This window comes from Lepidochelys olivacea (assembly GCF_965140295.1).
Source record: "Lepidochelys olivacea isolate rLepOli2 genome assembly, chromosome: 2".
NCBI lineage: Eukaryota > Metazoa > Chordata > Testudines > Cheloniidae > Lepidochelys > Lepidochelys olivacea.
Genome location: NC_140412.1, coordinates 208,298,658 through 208,320,800, shown reverse-complemented (window position 1 = coordinate 208,320,800; position 22,143 = coordinate 208,298,658). Strand labels below are relative to the sequence as shown.

Here is a 22,143-nt window from a genome sequence, read left to right as displayed (position 1 = left end):
CAACTGCATGTTGTATCTATAAACTGTCCTTTAGCAGTGACACTTCCTCAATGATGATAAGCTAATTTATGCAACTAAATCTCCTTTGTGCAGAAATGAAAGCTAATTGAGTCATTACAAAGTAATTCAGGAAGGAATACCTTGTATAAATTGGCTTACTTTATAAATCCTTCTCAAGTGGTTTTCATGCATCCTAAATGGTGCTAAGCAGTTTTACTGCCATAAAATACCCAGATGAAACAGATTACTTTTTGAAGCTGGGAAAACATTATTTACAACAGCAAAAGGCAAAGATTGGAAAAGAAAAGTAGAGAAATATTTGCAGAAGAAAGAAAAACATTTTAATTACCTGAAACATTGCTAGTGCTCCCTTGGCTCAGTTTCTTTGGCTCTTCAGTCTTTGGAGGAGCACTCTCTTCTTCCTCTGCAAATAGACAATTACAAATGAAATGCTGAAGGAACCCACTAACTGACAGTAATTACAGCCCACGTCAGTTCATCAATCACACTATCTATATTTCTAAAATGTAAATGCTGGGAGCCAAACTCTTCTGTTTTCATATTGCCACACAAGTTTGAGGGCTTGGTTGTTTTTTTGTTTTTAACCACTCTGATAGCTCTCTTTTTAAAAACTCAGTTAGGAACTGCTGAATTCATCTTTGACTCTGAAAAGTGACTCTGAAAGTGGCATTTTGGGGTTCCCCCTTTGTAGTCTCTCAATGGCTTCTAGAACAATCAGAACCTGGGTCCCATCCTCTCTGGCTACATCAATCATTCCAGGCTAGGGAAAATTCAGGCTTTCCTATTCATTCTTACATCAGAGGGGTGTGACTGTCGCTGCCCCATACCTCTGCAAAAAGTTGGGGGTTCCACAGGAGACATGGGGCTTCTTTGCCTCTGCTGTGCCATGCAACCACATTGGCTCCTGCCTGCTCAATGGGAGCATGGCTGCCCTGTTTTCAGTGGCTCCACCTACTGTGGCAGACTATGGGAACCACTAAAAGGGAGGGGGGGAAGGTTATATATAACCTGGGCATGGGTGGGGGAACAGTCCATGTTAATTCAATCTCAGACTGTACCAACTAATTGTGCTTTCCTCCATGGCTTGGGAGGGAGGAGAAGAGAGCTTGATGGAGCCCTGCTAGCCCTTCAACCCTGTTATTTTGCCAACACAGAGGTGGAACCCTCCCCGTCCCAGATACAAGCTCTGCTTCATATAAGGACAATAAACTCCTTAGTTTACAATTCTGTTGATGATTCATAAAAAGGAATGGACTTTAACTATCTCTATCATAGCTGTGTTCTTTTTGTAGGAGTAAAATGAATTAAAAATCAAAACCTTATCATAGTCACTATAGCAGCACAGCTGACAACAAAGATCCCCTCGCTAGGTATTATATTGACACAGCCACTTTTCAGAATAGAACTGCACTTCAGGCATGTCTAATTCCTTTGCTGCTATTTAACACATTGTGTACTAATATAATATGTATGTTTGCTTTTAAGTACCAGGGACCCATTACAGCTACTAATCTGATATTTTGTTAATAAACAATGGGTATAAAAGTCATAGCTTTTAAAATGTTCTTCACAAGCAGATTATGTAAGAATTTCATAACATTCTATGATGGAGAGGAGGGTGAGTTTCAGTTTGAACATGTGATCATGTCTGGTTTGGATGAATAACTGTGTAAACGTATAGGTTCATTCATACACATCACATTACGCATTCAGGCTTAAATTCTGCAAATACTTAATACACACATTTAACTTTAAGCACAAGAGTAGACCTGTTGATTTCTGTGGGACCACTCACACGCTTAAAGTTAAGCACATGCATAGCTACTTGCATGACTGGGGTTATAGGTTGCCAAACACAATATAATGGGAGACATGGTTATGTGATTTACTGTTCTAGGAGCTTTGTATCATTGCTCTGCTAGTTAATCAGTAGTTTTTCTTGTCTCATAACTACTGACTAGCTAGAAGTTTGGTTGAGAAAGACTCCAGTGACTTGGACCCAAAACAAGAAAACAATGTAAAGCGGTAAATCTGATGCTACAGCACATAAAAAGAGAGAGAGAGAGACACTATCTGCTATACTTAAACTTGTTCAACACTGAGTACATCATTACATCATGTGGGGCATGCTAAAAATGTAATAAAAGTATCTTTATATACTCTCAAGGGCACCAGGAGGCACTCATCCCATGGGTTACAACCATTTTAATGCCACTTACAAGCAATATTATCCCTTTGTCTGTCATCTTTTCTACCCATAATGCATAATCTCTTCCTATAAACACTCAATTCCAGGTAAGAGAAGCATATTATATACTGGTAGAAATAAGTTTTGATATTGAATATTGCAGAATTATTTTTATTAAGAATGTTCATACCATGCTGCTACTCTATCAGTTCTGTGACAATAAGAACTCCATTTTACTAAATATTTTTCTCTTCCCTCTCTCTGATTTAAAAAAGAAAAGGTAAAGCAGTGCAGGTTTGAGAAATTTTTCCACAGTAAGACTGAGTACCTATAAAAATAAACAGTATATTGTGGGTTCACAAACAAAGTTCAGAAATAAGTACAATTCTCCCTTTAAAAAAAGTGAAATCACATCGTTTAAAAATGGTGGTCATTTCCTAGACTTGTATTTGAAGTGTAAGAAGAGAGAGAGAAAAAAAAAAGCCTGAACCCAAGTTCCTTCAGAACCCCAGTGGTTCTCCATGTCAATTAAATATTGCGGTAGATCTAAAAGACTTGGGTCATGGGGCTTAAAGAGGACAGTTAGCTCCTAAATACAACTTCTTGCACTTTGGACTTGGAAGCAGTGTCAAACAGGGAGAGACTTCTTGTAACCAACAGGAGTCTCAAATGCAGAGAGACACAGGTCAGATACTATGGTGCAATGTTTGCAGCAATGCATGGCATAGATACTATACAATATCAATTATTGAAGAGAAACAGTACAAAAGTTACATTGCATTATCAAGATTGTGTGTCAGACGGAGCCACAACCATAATCATAGTTCAATCTTTTCTCTCTTCCCTCCCTTTCTACCCTTCTGGGAAGAGATGTCTCTCTCTAGTTTCTCTCTCCAGATCAATAGGAGCTCTGATCAAACCCAGGAGCTCTAGAAGAGCTGTGTATGTGTCCCAAAGAAATGCATCTGGGCCTACAGCCATAGGTTGAGGATTCCTAGAGACTAGAATACAGACACACTTACAGCATATCTCCTCTACTACAAAGTTAAAAGATTTTTTTTCTGGTAACAGATCAGGGAGGAACTGCAAATATTAAAAATGTTTTTCCCCAATAATTCCTGTAGATTTCACAGCTAAATTCTAAAATTTTGCACTGTGAGTTAGATATGTAAATTACTACCAGAAGATTGCCAGAGCTATTCCCCAAACACAGATGGCTCTACCTGCATATATGATTTAAAGCAAATACAACAAATACAACAGTATCTGACTTTTAGACATGAGTCTAATTGATTTTTCTTCCTTTTTGTTCTTCCAAAAGAGCGAGTCAGATGATATGAATATAAAAATGTACTAAAGTGTAGCTTGCATAATACATTTCTGCCACAGAATTGGTAATCTCCAAGATATATATGTATAAAGTCAGCAATTCCCCCCCCAAAACTGACAGTAGTCAACCACTTACTTACATTAGTTCTTATATTAATAGCAGTATTATTAACTAGTATTTGATTCTGTTGTGTTATTTGATATAGACACTGTCATTATACAATATTAATTAATACCCTGGATAATCACAGTTTGTGGGTTAATATATTCTATTCAACACTTTAATAACAGTAAACAAAAACAGCTCAGCTATGCAGCAAAATCCATCAAACCACACAGATGGTTATAAGGTTTTCATTATGTGGTTTCCATAGCAATCATATTGCAAATCTGGAAGCTTCTTGCAAATAAGCAGCTTGTATTTACATGCCTCTCAGCTGCAGCATGGAATTCTACAACATGTGAAGTTATTATTCCAATCACATATTGTTAAAAGAATTGTTGGGAGATGTTTTGATCAGTCCAGATTAAAAAAAATACTGCAGTGAACTAATCTTTAAAAATTATTCAAGCATTTATATGTCTGTAATGCATGCTAATAGATCCACGTTTGAAATTTCATTGTGGTGACAAAAGGCTACAAGCGTATAAGCTTGTCTTTTGGAACCCCCCCCACCAAGAATATATGTATTATCATATTAATAAAAATCAAAATGTCTTCACCAGGTACAGATGATCGAGACACACAGGAAGAACTCAGATGAAACTGAACAGCCGTTGCTTATCTGTTCAAAAGGAATGTAAAGATATAAGGGCCTATTTAGAGCCTATTTGAGAGAGAGACTGAATTATTTCTCCAGGATGTATCCTTTTCTTAAAATGACCCCATGTAACTGTCAATGGGAACTCTAAAAAGAGAGTAAATGCTTACTGTGGGGAAGAGACAAGTACTTTTCTCTCCCAGATTTATAAACTTAATTTTACAAATTGAGCCTGCTCTGTAACAGATGGATTAGCAACATAATAAGAAACACAAGTCTGTCCAGCTATGCAGTTTTACAGTAGGTAGATCTAGCTTTTACCAATATTTTGGTTTGGGGAGGATTTGAATAAACAAACAGAAGGAGCAATATGCAAACAAGTTAAATCCATATGCATCTTCTTAAGTTGAGGTCCATATCTCCAATTCCATTTTCCCCTCTCCTCCCCACTGCCCCCTGCACTAGCATAAGCAGTGAGGACTCAAAACCAGGGACCACTTAGTTTACAAGGAAGTAAGCAGAAATAGCTCTAACACACTGTATCCTTTCCCAGAGACCTGCAGACGTTATTACCCTTACATGCTGTGAGATTAGTGCTCTCCCTTTACGAAGGAATAAGGTCAGGAGGATGGATAATTTCTGTGGTATCCTCCCCCTCTCCTCCCAGATTTCCTTATAGAAGCTGATGCTTAGTCAGCACTACCTTGCATGGTTCTTCACCTGCACTGTAATAGCTCACCGTGGAAGGAAGAGGGCGGTGTGGATGCCGCAGCCAGAGAGGCTATGGGAAGAGTGCAAGAAGCAGTGTGGAGGTATTAAGCTTCTGCGTGAATACAACTGCTGGGAGATCTGCCAAAGTTTCCTGCATATCTTAGGATATCTGCAGCACGGTTAGTCTCAAACCTTTTGGGTGCTGCCGGGTTAGTCAGGACATCTCAGCACAGAAATCATTACCCAAAAGCTCAGGTGGCTTTACACGCCTTTTATCCTACCAATCCTGGCCTGCTTTGGGGACCAGAGAACCTGCTAGCCTAATTTAGATAGCTCTGGGGGCCTGTCTAAGTTCAGGTATCCTTCACAGACCACCATATTGGCCACATCCCTACACAGAATTGCTGCAGCATGGTGTGCTGTAGCCAGGACCGGCTCTAGGCACCAGCAAATCAAGCATGTGCCTGGGGCGACACAATGCCAGGGGCGGCGTTCCGGGTGGTGTTGGTTTTTTTTGCTTCTGCATTTGCGGTCTAGGAGATTTTTGTTTTTTGCTTGGGGTGGCAAAAAACCTAGAGCCGGCCCTGGCTGTAGCTCCACCCCACCGTGCCTTACACCAGGACTTTGAGGGGTCCTCACAAGGCAGCCTGATTCCTCTGCATTCAGGAAGCATCCCCCAGCTGGAATTAGGGTACGAAGGGGTCAGAGTTAGAGTGAGAATCTCATCCTTTGGATCCATAAAACTTCTCCATGGAACTAAGGATATCTGTAGGTTTGGTAGGTCCAACAGAATGATCTGCAAGAAATTCTACAAATTCAAACTAGCTAAGGTTCCTGGACCGTATTTGAATATGACTTATGCAGGGAGTTACTTAGTCCAAAGTCTACGTGACGGTTGGGCATAAAAAAAAAAAGATACATTCCCTACCTCACAGGGTATTTCAAGGATAAATTCACTTAGGTTTGTGAAGCACTTTGACTGTATGGTGATGGGGAGTGGGTAATATAAGTACAAAGGCAAACAGAAAATTAGTTACTTATTCAGTCAAAGATTGGGTTAAATTAAGAAAAAGAACCCCATTAAGCTCACATACAACACAGTCCTCACCGTAACACACTGTTAAGTATGGTTAAATCTGATGCCTGAAGCTGTCCACAATGAGACATTGTCAAACACCTATTTTTTTATTGCTTAGATGAGATAGTATGTTTATTGTTTAAAACAATACTTACGTTACCAGAAGAGTAACCACATAATATTGGGAGATGGGGTGGAAATGGGTGAAAAAAATCACGTTTTTTAATGAATTTGTAAAAGATGAAAGCATTTTCATGCACTTGCACGTGCTGTTTTTCACCTCCTTCAATCTGCCATTGTCTTCCTCCACAGGAGGGAGAGTAGGGAGATGTACTATAAGGACATGTTTATGAACAGATTGTTACTACATGACCATTCACTATTAGGGAATCTTCCCCATTTCAAAAAGGCAAGGTATAAAGCTCCTCTTATGAAAAGTATTTAATGTGTTTTTGTGGGCCCAGGGAATATGAAGCTCACAAGGCTCAGGCCTTAAATTTTTCTCTTTGGGCAAAGGAATAGGGAACAATGGGGGGAAAGGTGTACAGACACCTATTTTCTCAAATGTGAAAGTCAGAGAAATTTTAAAAAATCGATTTTACTACTTTTTTTGAGAAAAACTTTCACTGTTGCTTTGAGATGGTGACTGTTTCACTTGGTCTCTGCTGTGTCTTCTCAGTTACGCATAATTTTTAAATGTTTTCAGGAAATCCAGACACACACTACCATACATTTGCTTGAGATCTGAAGTCCCGTTTTCCCTCTTAGTTTTCCAACATCCCTTCCACCTCCTTTTCTATCAAGGCCCCATTTTGCAATGACAATCACATTGGCTGAAGAGTAAACTCTTCAAATCCCATCAACACCGTTCATTCATCATATGCTTTGAGCAAAGAAGTTTCACCCTTTGGATTGCCTCGAATTATTTGTTGAGAAAACTGAACAAAATATTCTAATTCATAATATAATGCACACAGTCTGGTCCTCATATAGGATAACATTTTCAAAAGTGTCTAAGTGATTTAGGGGCCTAAGTCACATTGCTGTTCCAATGTGATTTAGACTCTTCAATCACTGAGGCATGTTTGAAAATTTTGCCCATATGACTTTGTCCTCTGATTAGATGACTAAGCTTTTAAAATTGGATGGCAGCTTCTCCGAAGTTAAGGTTTTACCTCACTTTTCAATAAAAGCCTGATTTTGGCCCCAGCTCTAAAATCATCTTTCAGCTTCAAACTTGGTATGTAGTGTCTAGACAGTGGGCAAAATTACAGATATACCAGACAAGATTTTTTTAGCACAATGTTTACACAGTTAGAAAAATGTTCCAATTTTAGGCAGAACTCAGCTTAAATATGGAAATTTTTCCCCTTTCTATGGAAGTTATTAGGTTATTCCTCTAATTGAGATATAGAACTATTTCTATAAAGCACAGAAAGCCAAGATTTTATATCTGTTTGGTCTCAGATATTAAAATGGTTTAAGTGTTCAATGTGAGCTTTTATAAATCTTGATACTAAGTTGTTAAAATACATGATATTAAATACTATGTAATAAATATAAACAATTCACTAAATAAATAGATCTAGCAATCAAATATGCAAATAAACCATGCAGTGCAACTTATCACCAGAGTTCTTTGATACACAAATATAAGTTACATTTCTGTGGCTTAAATTTGTAAATTAGTAATACAGAGAAGAAAGTCTTCATATATCATGTAACGTTTATAAGCAGCAAGATCTTAGATTAAAAACCATTCCTTAAAACAAAATAACCCTAATTGTGACAAATGTGACTTGACATAATATTTACATACATGAAATCAGAATGAAAGCAGCTTGTTTAAACCACAGTATCAATTCTATAGTAATTTGTACGGTTAATTTATTCAAATTTATAGTCCGTCCCTTTTCTGAGCAACTTCATTTCTGGATTTAGAAGAAAACAAGGCAAGTCATTTCAGCAAAGTTCACTTTAGTGAAAGGAAACAATATAGTTGTTGGCATGTTTCTCTAGGATGAGTCTGGCTCTTGGATGCTATAACTGCTTTTAAAATGTTCAAGCAACTGACACTTTTGCATTCTCTGTATTGACCACTGACCTAAACACAGTGGGGGAAAAAATCAGCAGCATGCACCCTTTGGGTACCATTAATGGAGCTAACATCCTGTTTGGGTTGTTTAAAGCCAATGTTACCAAATTACTTTAAGCTAATTATACGAAAATCTTTTACCTGCCTTAAATGACAAAATAAACCCATCGTAATATTATGATACACTAGTAAAACAAAATCAAGCAACATGCAGAATAAGCAGAAAATTAATGAGCAGAAACCTTGGTTTTTTGTATGTGCTGTATAATAGTTCAATTATAGTGTCCCACAAATCAGTGTTGTGTTTTTCCCTGACCTCCCATACAAATTTCATGGACCTTACCACAACTATCTCTATAGAATGTAGCAAATCCTATAACAAAATGTTTATTATTTATCTATTGCCTATTGTAGCTGAAGGCATCCTTCTAAATTTTTCAACATGTTAAAAATGTGAAATTCAGCAATAAAGAATCTTAATTCACATTTCCAAATACACAAACACCAGTTTATAGGCTCCCCAACAAAAGAAAAACCAAAGACTTAACCAACCATAGCGGGAAATAACCTGATAATCCTTTAGTGTCCATTGCCTCTGGTAGAGAAATGGGACCGTTGTATAAATAGTGGAGGAAACCAAATTGTTATGTAATCATATAAACCCCTGATAGAGTGGTCTGTTGGCTGAACTTTATTCTCACTCAGAGCCATCTAGAAGTCTTAAGGTTCCATCAGCCTCTAAAGGACCACCAAAAAAGGCCTTTCTCCCCTGAGAAAAAACTGTGATCTGCCCTCAAATCAAAGGTTGCAAGGGTTAGTCCATGACAAAGGAGCAACCCATTCCCCCCATCTCCAATCTTTTTCCATACACCACAGCCAGAGTGCAATCAGCTGTGTGTGCATTAACTCAGAAACCACCTGGGATAGAATATCAGGGTTGGAAGGGACCTCAGGAGACCACCTAGTCCAACCCCCTGCTCAAAGCAGGAGCAGTCCCCAATTTTTGTCCCAGATCCCTAAATGGCCCCCTGAAGGATTGAACTCACAACCCTGGGTTTAACAGGGCAATGCTCAAACCACTGAGCTATCCCTCCCCCACCCCAGTCTCATGGGTATCATGGAAGCCATGAAATCCTGAGCAGATCCAGAAGAACAGTCATCTATTCAATTTGTCATGAGATATTCAGCCTTGGTGCCATGTCATAATCAGGTTCCTCACTGTGGGGTTTTTTTGTGGGGGAGGGTTTGGTTTGGTTTTTAACTTTCTAGGATTGGATCCCTCTACACTGGATTTTAGGGGAGAGGACAGGAATTCTCCTTATTTTGGGAGGATGAGTCCATGAATCGAGGATGGGCATCTATATACATTACATTGTTTGAAAGCTTAGATTTTGTCATTTCTTTTCTCGCTGTCTTTTTAGAGGTGAGAGTTCATGAGGACTGATAAGGAATAATATTCTAAAAATTGATGGAGTCAGGTAGGTGGGAGAGGCTCATGAGTATTGGCTTTGTTTTGGTAGATCTGACTTCTTCTTTCACCCCCATTAAAATCAATCCGGCATTGTGCCTTTTTACTCACTATCCCCTTAAATGTGAGAGTTTAAAAGGGACACGAGCTACACATTTTAATTATATTAAAGATGGATAGATATAATTGTTTGAAATGCTCCTGCTTATTGATTATGTTTTGCTTGGCTTAATTCCTTCAGTTTAGAGGAGGAAGGGAGAGAGAAGGCTGGTAGTAGTGATGGTCCCTGTGGCAATTAGAAGTTCAGAAGGGGATTTATGCTAATGAGTCATCAGGGTTGGGGAAATCTTGGGGTGGGGGGGAAATGGGATTTATATCTACAGTATCTGTGTGGGAAAGATGGACTTTGTGAGCCACCCTGTTGGTTCTTACTTGAGCACCCAGAGGGGTCAGCTATATCCCTTTAATGCCCACCTTCTGGAAGCCAGGAAAGCTGAACAAGGATACACCAAAGCAGCTATAGGAATGTATTGTTTCTCAACAACAGTATCCAGTGGCATTAACAATCTGATCTCGCACTCCTTAAATCAGAAATTAAAAAAATATGGGCTCCCAGATTTATCTAGATATGTATACCATGGTCATCACAGTATAAACAAGCATCAGAGTGGGCCCAGAATCTCTACTGTCATAAATATAGGTATAATAGACCTCAGACTATGACCTACCAACCTAAAACATTTCTCATTTTTTTGGATTAGAAAAATGTCTCCCGTACTGGGATACTTATTTGCAATGCTTTCCTTTAGCATTACTGCATTGCTTCTTAATTAGATATTGACAGTGATACAAAGAAAAAGACTTTGCTTTCATAAGAGGGAACTTTAGGTCCGTAACCCACTGAAGATGTTCATGCATAAACAAAGTGTTGTTAATATTTAACATGAAACCAGCTGTCAAAAATGTAGTCAACAGTGAAAGAGCTATGATACAAGTAAAATTACTTTGTGTGATTGTGTCTCTCCAAGATGACAAGCTCCTCTGAGATGGGATTCTATCTCTTAATAACAAACAACTTCTGTCACATAGTGTTCACATCATATTGGTTTTACAAATCAATAGCGTCAAAAGTGGTTTAATGTAGGTGCAGAGGAAATAGTAAAAAGAATGATTGATCAGTGCTGGAAATAAAGTATCTTATTTCAATAAAAAGTGAATGTGATGTGTGTTAATTTGTTTTTGAAAGATTTTCTTAAGCATCAAATTACAGGATTTGAAGTAGCTTCCTTTTCTGATATGCAAACATAAACCTTCAAATCAGATTTATGTAGTTTCCAGAAAATTATGGATTCCTAAACTAAACTTTAATACATTTCACACAAAAAAATCTTTACTATTTTCTGTTAAAACTGATGTTTTCTGTTAAAACTGATTTTTCTTCCAAGAAAGACTATTCTCTTTTTCTTATTACTCATATAAATGTAATGTTAATTTTACTGTTTGTGACCACATTAAAATATTTTGAAAAATTTGGTAAATTTAATTTACTCTTTAGCGAAGAAAGGGTGCAAATTTCCCATACACAAGACTAATGTAATAGCTACAAAACAAATAATAAGCATCTTAATTTCCTCACTGAGACCCATTTTAAAAGGATTGCTTTTACATGGTGAACTGTCCTCACTCATTTTTTTTCCAAGAAAGACTTCATTGTGCACACACACCTGTCATACATATCAACTGAAATTGCTCAGGATACTTCCTAGAAGCTCTTTTTCTAAAACTCACCTTCATTTCTAATCTCCAGAATGATAATGATCTTACATTTGCCCTTTTCACCTCTAAATATTCCACACACTTTACGAAGTGATGTACTATTTACATTCAAAAACCACTTCATCCATTGCTGAAATGCAGCCACTAATGGAAAGAATAACAGTTTAACAGTGCATCAGCACTGAAAACAACATGTGAGCATGAGAAGTGAAGAAGTATCCCATATCCACTTGTAACAGTACAAAGACAAGACCACTTTGTCTTCCTAATCTTAGGAGTTGATTGCCCTGATGCAGCCCATGATTGGGACTTCTTGACACTAACCTCTATGTTTTCAAAGCAGTGTGCAGGATTTTAGCCACACAACTCCCATCACAATCAGGGAACACAGAGCTGAACCCCAGTGCACTACCTTGAAAACTTAAAACTGAGGGAAAGACTTATGAGAAGGTTTCATTAACTGTTATTGTTGTGAAATCCTCAAGCATTAGTGCTTAGAGAAAGGAAATACATAATGACTGTAAGGGAGGAATCCTGGTTCATGAAGCAACAGATCAACCTTAGACACAGTCATCACTATGTAGTCATGACATGCTTCTCCTCAAATGTAGATAGAACACAGGCCATGTTTCAATTTTTGATTCCTCTGTGCTGACAGATCGTGGAATGCATCAGTAAAGCTCATTTACTTCTCTGAGACCCAAACAGCTCTACATCCAAAAAAGATTGCAGCAGGAGGTTATCAAGCTTTGCTACTTTCCTAGGCAGGATAAGTGGGAGTATCACCTTTTTATTAAATCACAGATGCTTCGAGTAATGAGTAAAAGCAATGGACAGGTTCAGCATTGCTTACACTCTTACAAAGACATGCTCTTAGTTATACATGCTAGAATAGTTCTCTGTGGGGCTGCGCTGTTGGCTGAGGACTACTGAAACAGTGGACCCCAGCTCTGCCCCCATTCCACGACTTCCGGCCTGCTCACAAAGAGCCCCTTTGCTTGGTGTGGGAAGTTTGGAATGGGTGGCGTAGGGCCAGCTATACCAGCTTTATACCAACTAGGGATTCTTCTGATGTTGGGGAAAGCTTGGCTATCCTGTTAGGGCAGTTCTTCATCTGGAGTTGTCCCATGCATGGAGGCAGCATAGAAGAAAACACAAAGCATTTTTAAAAAGCCTAATAACAAAATTCCAGTTTAATCAAAGTTTGATTGTATACCAGAAGGTGGGCTAGATTAGCAGAACCCTTTTAGAACTTCACTGCTCATTTCCTTCACTGCTCTTCAGGTTGGGAAGCTGAAAATATGGCCTGCCTAAAATAATGCAACTCTTCCCCCATCATTTAGAATTCCACTCATCCAAAGATCTTGGATGTCCTGGTATGTTAGGATGAATAGGTTTGCTCTATGTAATATTTATTCTTAAAGCTATTTTTTTCAGGTTTGCAATAAGTTTAAAATATTCAGTTGCAGGCTACAATACATACTTGTCATGTCAAAACTATAGAGAATTGATTAATTTATCAGGCTATTAATTACTTAACTTCAGCAAAGTATTTCAGTGTCAACTTTTGGGTTTATTTTTTTAAAACTGAGTTTTCCTTTAATTGTTCTCTCTTGGCAAACTAGCCTAGCTTAGCTTGCTGAAAGCAGCAAAAGTTGTCTTTTCCTGCAGAATCCTGCAGGGAAGGTTTGTAAATTAGCATGTCTTTGGTAGCGGCAATGATCTTGACTCTACCTGAATAATCACAGTATTTATTAAACATACTCTTACTAAAGTGAGCCAGAAAAATGATGCCTCTGTGGTAAATATGAATTTGTATATGCTATTAAAGTAAGAAGAAAATGGGTTAATAGATCAAGAGATTAGTTTTCCTCTTTTGTATCCCTCCCAACCAGCCCACACCACCAGCCAGCAGACATTACAAATTGAATTCCACAGAAAACCAAGTCTTCAGTGGGCTAATAGACTGTTACCATTCTGGTTACTGGTTTGAACTATTCAGCTGATTTCTGCTGCAGTTTTCTCAAGTGCTGAATTCCCAAGTTTCAAAACTATACTAATATTCCTATAATATCCTCTTCAGACAAGGAGGCACCTTTAAATACAGCCTTCACTCAAGTCCACTACTGAAATAAATGAATTGTATTATGAAAGGGTTTAATGTGCTTTGGTCAAAATTGCATGCTGTTTAAATCATCATTTCAAAAACCCCTGAGTGCCACAGAAATACCAGAATTCATTAGTGACTTTGGCATATGAATTGCCATTCCTTGATAAAGCAATAAGGCACAATAAGCTGTGAGTCTTAGTGAAATATCAACATTTGCAAGGCCCTGGGGGTGGGTGGAAAGGCAGAAGCCAGGGCATGTTGAGTGGAGGAGGATGTTGTTGTGAGGAACTCCTAAAGGAAGATGTAGTTCTTTTCTCGCCCCACTTCCTGGTTTGGCCAGGGGGTCTGGGATAATTTCTTCTATACCCTCCTGCTTAGAGTATCTTTTGGAAGTGTAGAATACATTCTTCTCTACTGTTTAGGTCAGATGAAAAGTTAAGGAATCCTTCTCTGCCCTCCCTGATTAGGACAGGTGGTGGCGGTGGTCATGGTGTTTTAGCCTGAGCGTCCAAGCAAGTTCCAGGAGACGTTTCATCTGTATTCCCCATTTCTTGCACTGAGCATGTTCACGTAGTCTAGAATGCAGAAAGGGAAGTGCCCAGATAGCTAGGTGGAACTCAGAACACCCAGCCAGAGATGGCAAATGAAGCTAAGCTAAAGGAGCACAAATTATGTTCTCCTAGCTCTGGTTTTAGTGAATAACTATACAACAACCAAATAGGCAATATTTCGGTGGCTGAATAGCTCCTGTACTCATGGTATTCAGAAAATGTATTGTTGAATTCATCTATACATACTGTTTATCTGAAGTATTCAAGGATGAGGGGTAGCACTAGTCAGGAGCGTTACAGCATTTAGTTTTCAATTCCTATAAAGAAACACCCTTTCTCACCAAGTACAGTTCCTACAATAGAAATAAGTTGAGATACGTAACATTAAATTCAATAAACAAATGTAAAAGTGACCATTGAAAATGCGTCTTTACAACTTTGATGGCCAAATACAATATAATTGACAAGACTGACATGAGGGATTAAAAATAGATAGCTGGTTACCTGTTCATGATTCCCAATCTAGCTGAAACAGGCTCACAGAACCTGACGTGAAAAAGCCTCACACAACACAATATAACTTTGATGCTACCGAATATTTACGAGTCATTAAACTTACTCCATAATTATTGCAGACAGATTTTGTCATTTATTCCTTGTAGTTGGGTAATACCAAGAGGCCACAAGAGAAATTATGGTCCCATTGTGCTGGGTACTGTTCAAGAACATCGTAGAGACAGTCCCTACCCTGACGAGCTTACAATTTAAATAGACCAGATGGACGAAGGGAAGTATTGAGATCCCTAGAAACTGAATTACAAGTTCCCAGGATCAGAGAGGAAGTATATGGTTGAGCTGGAAACTGAACACACACATCCTAAATTCCAGGGCACTAACAAAAAGACCATCCCATCCTTTCAGTTTTACTGCTTTCTAGTCTTGTCCACTGTAGGAGACAAAAATTGTTGGAAAAACCTATGTAAAAATGATATGAAAGTTAAAATATTTTGAGTACTCCAAGGGCCACAAGGATGCAGGTTAGCAATATTCTGAATACAAAACTATTATTAATGTGAACATACATTTGATAACTCCTGGCTCTCAACATGCTTTCCAGTTTCATTCATTCAAGCTGTGACCATTACTACTGCAGCTCTGCTTATTGGCTGAAATGGTCCCATGAAGATGTGAAATGAAGTTATCCTATAGTGACGTTTACTTTAGTAGTTACATATTTAGGGGAAAAATAAATGTATAAAAGGTATAAGCAAACTTGTAGGACCATCGCCTGCAAGGTGCTGAATATTCAAAGCACAGCACAAGTAGCACCCACCACATGGCAGGCCCAGGCCCAAACAGATTGATGTTTTTGACCTTGTGACTTTGGACATTAAACCCACTGAAGGTCAGTTCTTCATTTTTCAGGGTGTTCAGCGCACACAGATCCCCCCCTCTGCTTATTCGGAGTGTATTTATCCATATGATGAACTCTGCAATTTATTCCTGGTCACACATATGGAAGATTATGCCCTTTCAGCTACCCCAGCAGATCATCTCTAGATCCTTTCTAAACATGCAGAAGTCCTTCTACACTTTCACAAGTGTACAATAAACATTCTTATCAGTTTCCATAATTATCGACTCTAATAGTTCATTGAAATACAGTTAACACCTAAGTTCATAAGAAGAGCACAATTTCCACAGAGTGCCAGCAAACTTTATTTTTTCTAATGGATAAAATATTCAATGTGCAACAAATATAGGAAGTTAGGTCTATGTCCCATGCAATTTATTTTTTCCTCTAAGTTCCTGGTTGATAGTAGTGCTTTCTCTGAACAGCAAAAGAAACAGAATTCTATCTTGCATTATTGCATATCAAATGACTGAGTACTGTCATTTTTTGTTTTAAAATGTCATTTTTACACATAGCAATTGAATATCTCATTTTCAGACAGCTTACTAAAACATAAACAAGAATAAAACACACGTCTTCCTGCTATTTTACTATCTGTAATAAACTCCAAGGCCTATTGCCAAGAGAAAATTTTATGAGATTTACGTTTGATTATCAAGAGGAGTAAACGTTTGACCATGTCTGAAAAACCAGAGTAAGAAATCACTGTATAATCAGATTCATGCTGGATGATCAGAAAAAACAAAGTCAAGCTTCTCAGTGCCTTTATTTACAGTTCATCACTACACCTCTCCAACCCAACACACTGCACTGTTGCAAGGGATACTGAGATTATATATTAGACAGAAGCTGATGGCATATGGAGTGCGTGAAGAACCTCTAGTTAATACAAATGGTAAAATGAATAAAGAAAAAATGATAGGCAAGTTGGCAGAAAAAGCTGTAAGGCAAGTCAATTTTTTAATTAAAAAATTATGTAGCAGAGACAACGCTAATGAGCCAAAATTCCCACAAGACTATTTTTACTATTTGTCTGATTTTGATGTCCTGACTCACCAGGACGGAAGTGTCCTTGCTCAGACTTGGTTAAGGGAGTATATTCTTTTCATTACTACAGTACAATTCAAAACGCAAGGGCTTCTATATTAATCTGAGTACTTTAGCCACTCACTGTCACTCCTTCACAGTTACCAGACCAGAAACTGAGCTTCTCTCAAAACACATCAGATTTCTCTAGTCACATAAAACCTCAGAAATACCTGGAAGTTCTTCATAAATGTCATCATCTATTGGTGCAGTGCTGACTGGAGAAGAAGCTTGTCCAACATCATCATATTCTTCCTCAGGAATGATATTAGATCCCAAGTCTGTTTAATAACAGTTTAGATAATTAGCATTTATGAGAATAAACCAAGAGCCTAAATGGATGTTTGTGCAGCATACAGCACACTATTTGAAGAGGAATTTTACTGAATCTTAAGAACAAATGCTTCTGACAATGGAATTACTTCTGTGGGTCCTTGTAGAAGAAAAATATGTTAACTACTTTGGTTTTCAGGTCTCAGAAAAGATCTTTAAAATACCAGCTGAAGAAAATGAAAGTTGTTTAAGTTAAATTGTGCTTCTCTTCTACATACCATTGAAAATGCTTTATGGTCATCAGATTATCCAAGAGGTATAGGGATAGACCCATCTACAAAGAGTTTTAAGATATATAAAATATTTGGAAAAACAGAGTCCTGGAAAATAAAAAAAGTAATGCAAGAAACACAATGTAGCTGAGAGACAGCACATGCTGTCTGAAGCCTGGATTAAAAATGGTTATATTGTATTATGCACATATAATACATCTGTTAATAGATAAAGCTATTATTAATAAACATTATTAAAAACAAAGAATATTGTTTCACTGATTGACTTACCTTGCAATACAAATTTGATTTCCTGTAGCCATTCCTCTGCTTCTTTGGGAGTAGCTGCTGTAAACTACAATAAGCATAATATTAATAATAGTTATAATGGTAATATAAATACAACCAACACCACATTTGTAATGGAAGGAAATGTAGTATTCTTGTCACTTCTTCAAGGAACCATTAGTAATTCTCTTCATGTCTTCTGGTACTTTTCTTGCAAGGATGCTTCTTATAATGTACAGTTAATTTTGACAAATTTACGTAATTGAAGCAGAGGATGATGGATTTGAAACTCTGATCAGCAGCTGGCAGCTGTGCAGAAAAAAGCTGCTTCTCTTCATCAATGTCAAAGCCAGAACTGATGAACAAAATTTGCCCTTGACAATTAGAAGACACCCATGAATTTCTTTAGACTGCTGGATACAGTTTTCTTAAAAATGTTCTTGTCAGATTCCAACACACTACCTGACAACTTAATTAACTGGCTTTCAGCTGCAATCTCAGATATTTAAAACTTATTAAACTTACATTCCATATTGATGCCTAGCTGATAGATCTTTGAATTGCATAGCTGAGATGTGCTTCTACCTTGATGTTCCTTCCAAAGCCCTAAGCAATACAATATGTATTTAACTCAGATATTTCTTCTTTGATAACTCCATTTTTTTACTATATAATTCATCCAAAAAATCATGCAGACCAATTATATATAGATATTATAGATACAATGCTAACACTGAAATGACCCATAGATAAAAGTAATAGATTTGCTCGTTCTTGTTCAAAAAGATAGTATTTGAACTTAATCTGAATTTTTTTAAATGTATTTCCTATTATATGAATGTACAGTGTAAGCAAACCAGTGTTCCTTTTTTTCACTAATGTCTCAGGGAGAGTTGTTTTACTGAAATGTTAATGTCTCCATAACTGGAATCGTAACGGTTTTATCAATTTAATTTCAAGACGACATAAGAAGTCCAACCTGATAAATGCGTTTATCGGGAGCCGAGATTTCAAAACAGCAATCTTTCTTTCCATCCTTCCGAAGGGTATTATTCATTCTGACGGTGTATCCATCTATAGCAAATTCACCTTTCTGTTGTTTGTCTATTGCAGATAAAAACAAAGTTAGAATTTCATTTACAACAGTGAATGTAAGCGGTCCAGCAGGTTATCATTTATTCAGATTTTGTTTTGTGTTTCACTAATATTACAATGAATAGGGAGATTTTTAGCAAAATAATTAGGTGATGCTTTTGGAGATAAAGCTTTATTTTAAAAGAAGATATAAACTAAAGTATACTTTTTATGTAGGATGCCTAAGGAATCCCACAGGGAGATGCTTGCAGATGGTGGTCTGTTTAGTAAGAAGTGCATGCTATGACATTTGTATCTAGGGAAAGCCAAGAACTGGAACTTGGAACTCGCAAGACAAGTTTACCATAAATCAGTCTCTCTTTCAGTTTCAATGGGAAAACCTTTTTAGCTTATAACTTTGCTGAGTCCCTTGCTAAACTTAACACCCTCTTCCCACAAAACAGTAGATTTCAAATTAACTTTTAAGCAACTGTAAAAGCCTCTCTTCCTACCGAATCCTCTTCCAGATGCACCTTCTTTGTGCAAACTCTTGAAACAATTTAGAAGCTCATTTAATACCTGCAGTGTGTTCCAAGAGAATTCTCCACCTAACACTACAACTGTTGAATTACTAGCCAAGAAGAGGATAGAATTTGATCACAGTTCAACACTTTGGGCCATGTGTTTATATCACAGACAATTCCAGATCACAATTTTATGGATTCTCAAGATTCTTGTTTATAAGGGAATGACTTACAAACTGCTATTCTGAAGGTGAGACATGGCTTAAAAAAAGGCAAGGTTTAAATACACAAAATGTTTGGATCAAGATACCTCTATTTTTTTTTTTAGAGCCCGTACACTCTTCAAGGTAGGGCCTGCACCTTCTTTATATGTGGAAAGTGTCCAGTACAAACAAAACATGAATAAGTAACAACAATAACGTTGAGATCCATAATCTCCATATGCCATACTGCTATACTCAAGGTAAAGACTGCTGAAGTCTACACTGTAGATCTTTATCAGTGATACTTCGCCAACTCATAGTATGTTATTGTGCACGAGAGCTAAATAACAAAAGTAGCACTAAGGCCTTTTCTACACTAGAAAAATATTCATTGCTTATGAGTATTAGCAATGGGTGTACTTAAACCAGTGCTGAACATAGCGTAGCTGCAAGTGTGGCCAAGGACAAATAATTTTCAGCACCTCTTCAGAAACATCAGTATATCCATTGCTGACACCTGTTGTCAGCAAGGGATAAGTTTCTTGATAAGTGTAGGAATGGCTTAAGAGACTATGGCCTTCCACAGAGTTGTTGCACACCTAGAAAACTTGTAGAAAAGTTCATCTGTTCTCCAGTGAAATTAATTTCACCTGCACAAAGCCCAAGCAACTGGATTTTACTTGGAGGAAATGATACCATGCCGTGTGCACTGGACTTCGGGGGGTGAGGTGCAAAGGGAGTTGCATGATGGTGAAGGCCTATCCCCCTTGCCATCCTAGGGACAAAGCAGAGGGATGCAGCACTGCCTTGTCACATAAATACAAATCCTGTGGTTCCTTTCTTGACTTGCCCATATACCCATTTATGCAGAGTCAGTGTGGTGACGATGCCAGGGCATGCCAGGGGTGCACAGTCAGTCACTGTACAACTACTCTGTTGGCAGCTCCACATGCACACAGTCCCAAATCTATTTGTGCTGCCTCACTACAATAGAATGAGTTTTCCCCAGGCCAAGTAAACACTGAATAACAAATTTGCACAAATGAATTAAGAGCAGAAAATTGAGTTCTCTGCCTCCTTTTCCTATTCACTTCCTCCAATAACTTTTACTATGTCTACATTAACTACTCCGATATAATATTAATATTTTATGTCTGTTCACTCCTCCATCCTCACCACATGTGCAAAATTCATGGAATTATATATTATCATACTGAGGCAGACACTAGAAATAATAACTTGCAACAGGCTAAACAAGTCCCTTTTCAATGAAATTCATTTCAGTCTAGCAATTTTATTGTTCATTCACTGATGACCTCAGGGAGCCGATGAAGTAGACTATATTAATTTCTCACTCTCCATGCTGGAAGTTTATCAAAACCCAGAAAGACAGTAGCACGCAGATGGAATAAACAAATACCAGGTTCAAAAGGTAAAACTATTTTGTCAAGATAAAAATGAGGTAAGTTATTCAAATTTAGTATCTTAGAATATTTGTGAGAAATTCTCTCTCGTACTGATGACCACTTTATATGGTAATACAGTTTTTCAGTTATTCTAGAATGATCTCTATACCTGTAGAAGTTCCTTCAAAAAAACAATACAATTAGACTACAAAGAATGCAATACAGTCTGCAATATATGCGAGCACAGCATATGCTGTTCATATTGTCTTGGATTGTTTTATTGTTTATATTATCATTGGTTCATCTCTCAGAACACACAACTCCAGTGCTAATGATAATTACTTGTGTGCACCAGCAAGAAAATATATTCCCTTACTATTAAATTCTTCCAATCAACTTTACAAAATAGTCAACCTACAGTATTGCAGTTTTCCCTTCCTGGTCACGTGCAATAAAGCAGTGGTTCTCAAAGCCGGTCCGCCGCTTGTTCACGGAAAGCCCCTGGCTGGCCGGACCAGTTTGTTTACTGCCATGTCCGCAGGTTTGGCTGACAGCGGCTTCCACTGGACATGGTTTGCCGCTACAGGCCAATGGGGGCTGCTGGAAGCAGCACGGGCTGAGGGACGTATTGGCTGTCCTTCCTGCAGCCCCCATTGGCCTGGAGCAGCAAACTGCGGCCAGTGGGAGCTTTGATCGGCCGAACCTGTGGACACGGCAGGTAAGCAAACCGGACTGGCCCACCAGGGGCTCTCCCTGCACAAGCGGCGGCCCAGCTTTGAGAACCACTGCAATAAAGGACTCCCAACGAAGGCCCTCATCCTGTAAAGACTTTTGCACACACTTAACTCTACATGCTGTGAGTAGTCACACTCAAGACAATATGACTGCTCCCAGGCCCCCATTCAAAGCCCAGTGAAGTCAATGGAAAGACGCTCATTGACTTCAACGGGCTTTGGGTCACTCCCACAGTGTGTAAATTAAGTATGTGCATGAGTCTTTGCAGGATCAGGCCCACACTGAGCAAATTCCTTTCTTGTGTTTTTACAGAGGCGTTCATGCAGTGATCAGTTCACAACAGAAATATATTTCTTGATACTTTGAGCTCTACTGTGGTGAAAAGTTAAACGATTGTTACCATTTTAACTAAAATAGCTCAGACTTAAAGATTTTTACTTGAATTTGGAAGTTAGTTTCCTACTTTTTCTTAGTGTCAGCATATGTTAGGCATGCATGGATTCTTCTGCCTCCTGGGAGTAATTCTGCATTTTTCAACTAAATTCCACAACTAGGAGGATTTCATTTTCTGATTCCTGCATCTCCAACTCAAACCAGAGATTTTGCAAGGTCACAGTGTAAAAGTGATGGAGTGGCCAGGGGAAAAGAACTATGAACAAAATAAAATTTTCAGTGAAGGGGTAGCATTCTCATGGCCTCTCATTCTCCTGACAATAGACTTGCAATCTGATAACAGGAAACACGTGGGTTGTTACAGTAGGCCACACTACTGCAACAGTG

At 38.1% G+C, this 22,143-nt stretch overlaps 1 protein-coding gene across 3 annotated transcripts in view; it reads right to left on the bottom strand.

The window, feature by feature from the left end:
* Positions 1-22,143, bottom strand: part of SKAP2 (src kinase associated phosphoprotein 2) — a 147,006-nt gene that overhangs the window by 18,672 nt on the left and 106,191 nt on the right. For all 3 annotated transcript variants that reach the window (XM_084620992.1, XM_084620993.1, XM_084620994.1), the window contains 4 exons: positions 18,401-18,525; positions 17,425-17,488; positions 16,762-16,869; positions 350-424 (listed from right to left, as the gene is read on the bottom strand). In XM_084620992.1, the coding sequence (XP_084477118.1) occupies positions 350-424; positions 16,762-16,869; positions 17,425-17,488; positions 18,401-18,525 (372 nt within the window). The remainder of the gene's footprint in view (positions 1-349; positions 425-16,761; positions 16,870-17,424; positions 17,489-18,400; positions 18,526-22,143) is intronic.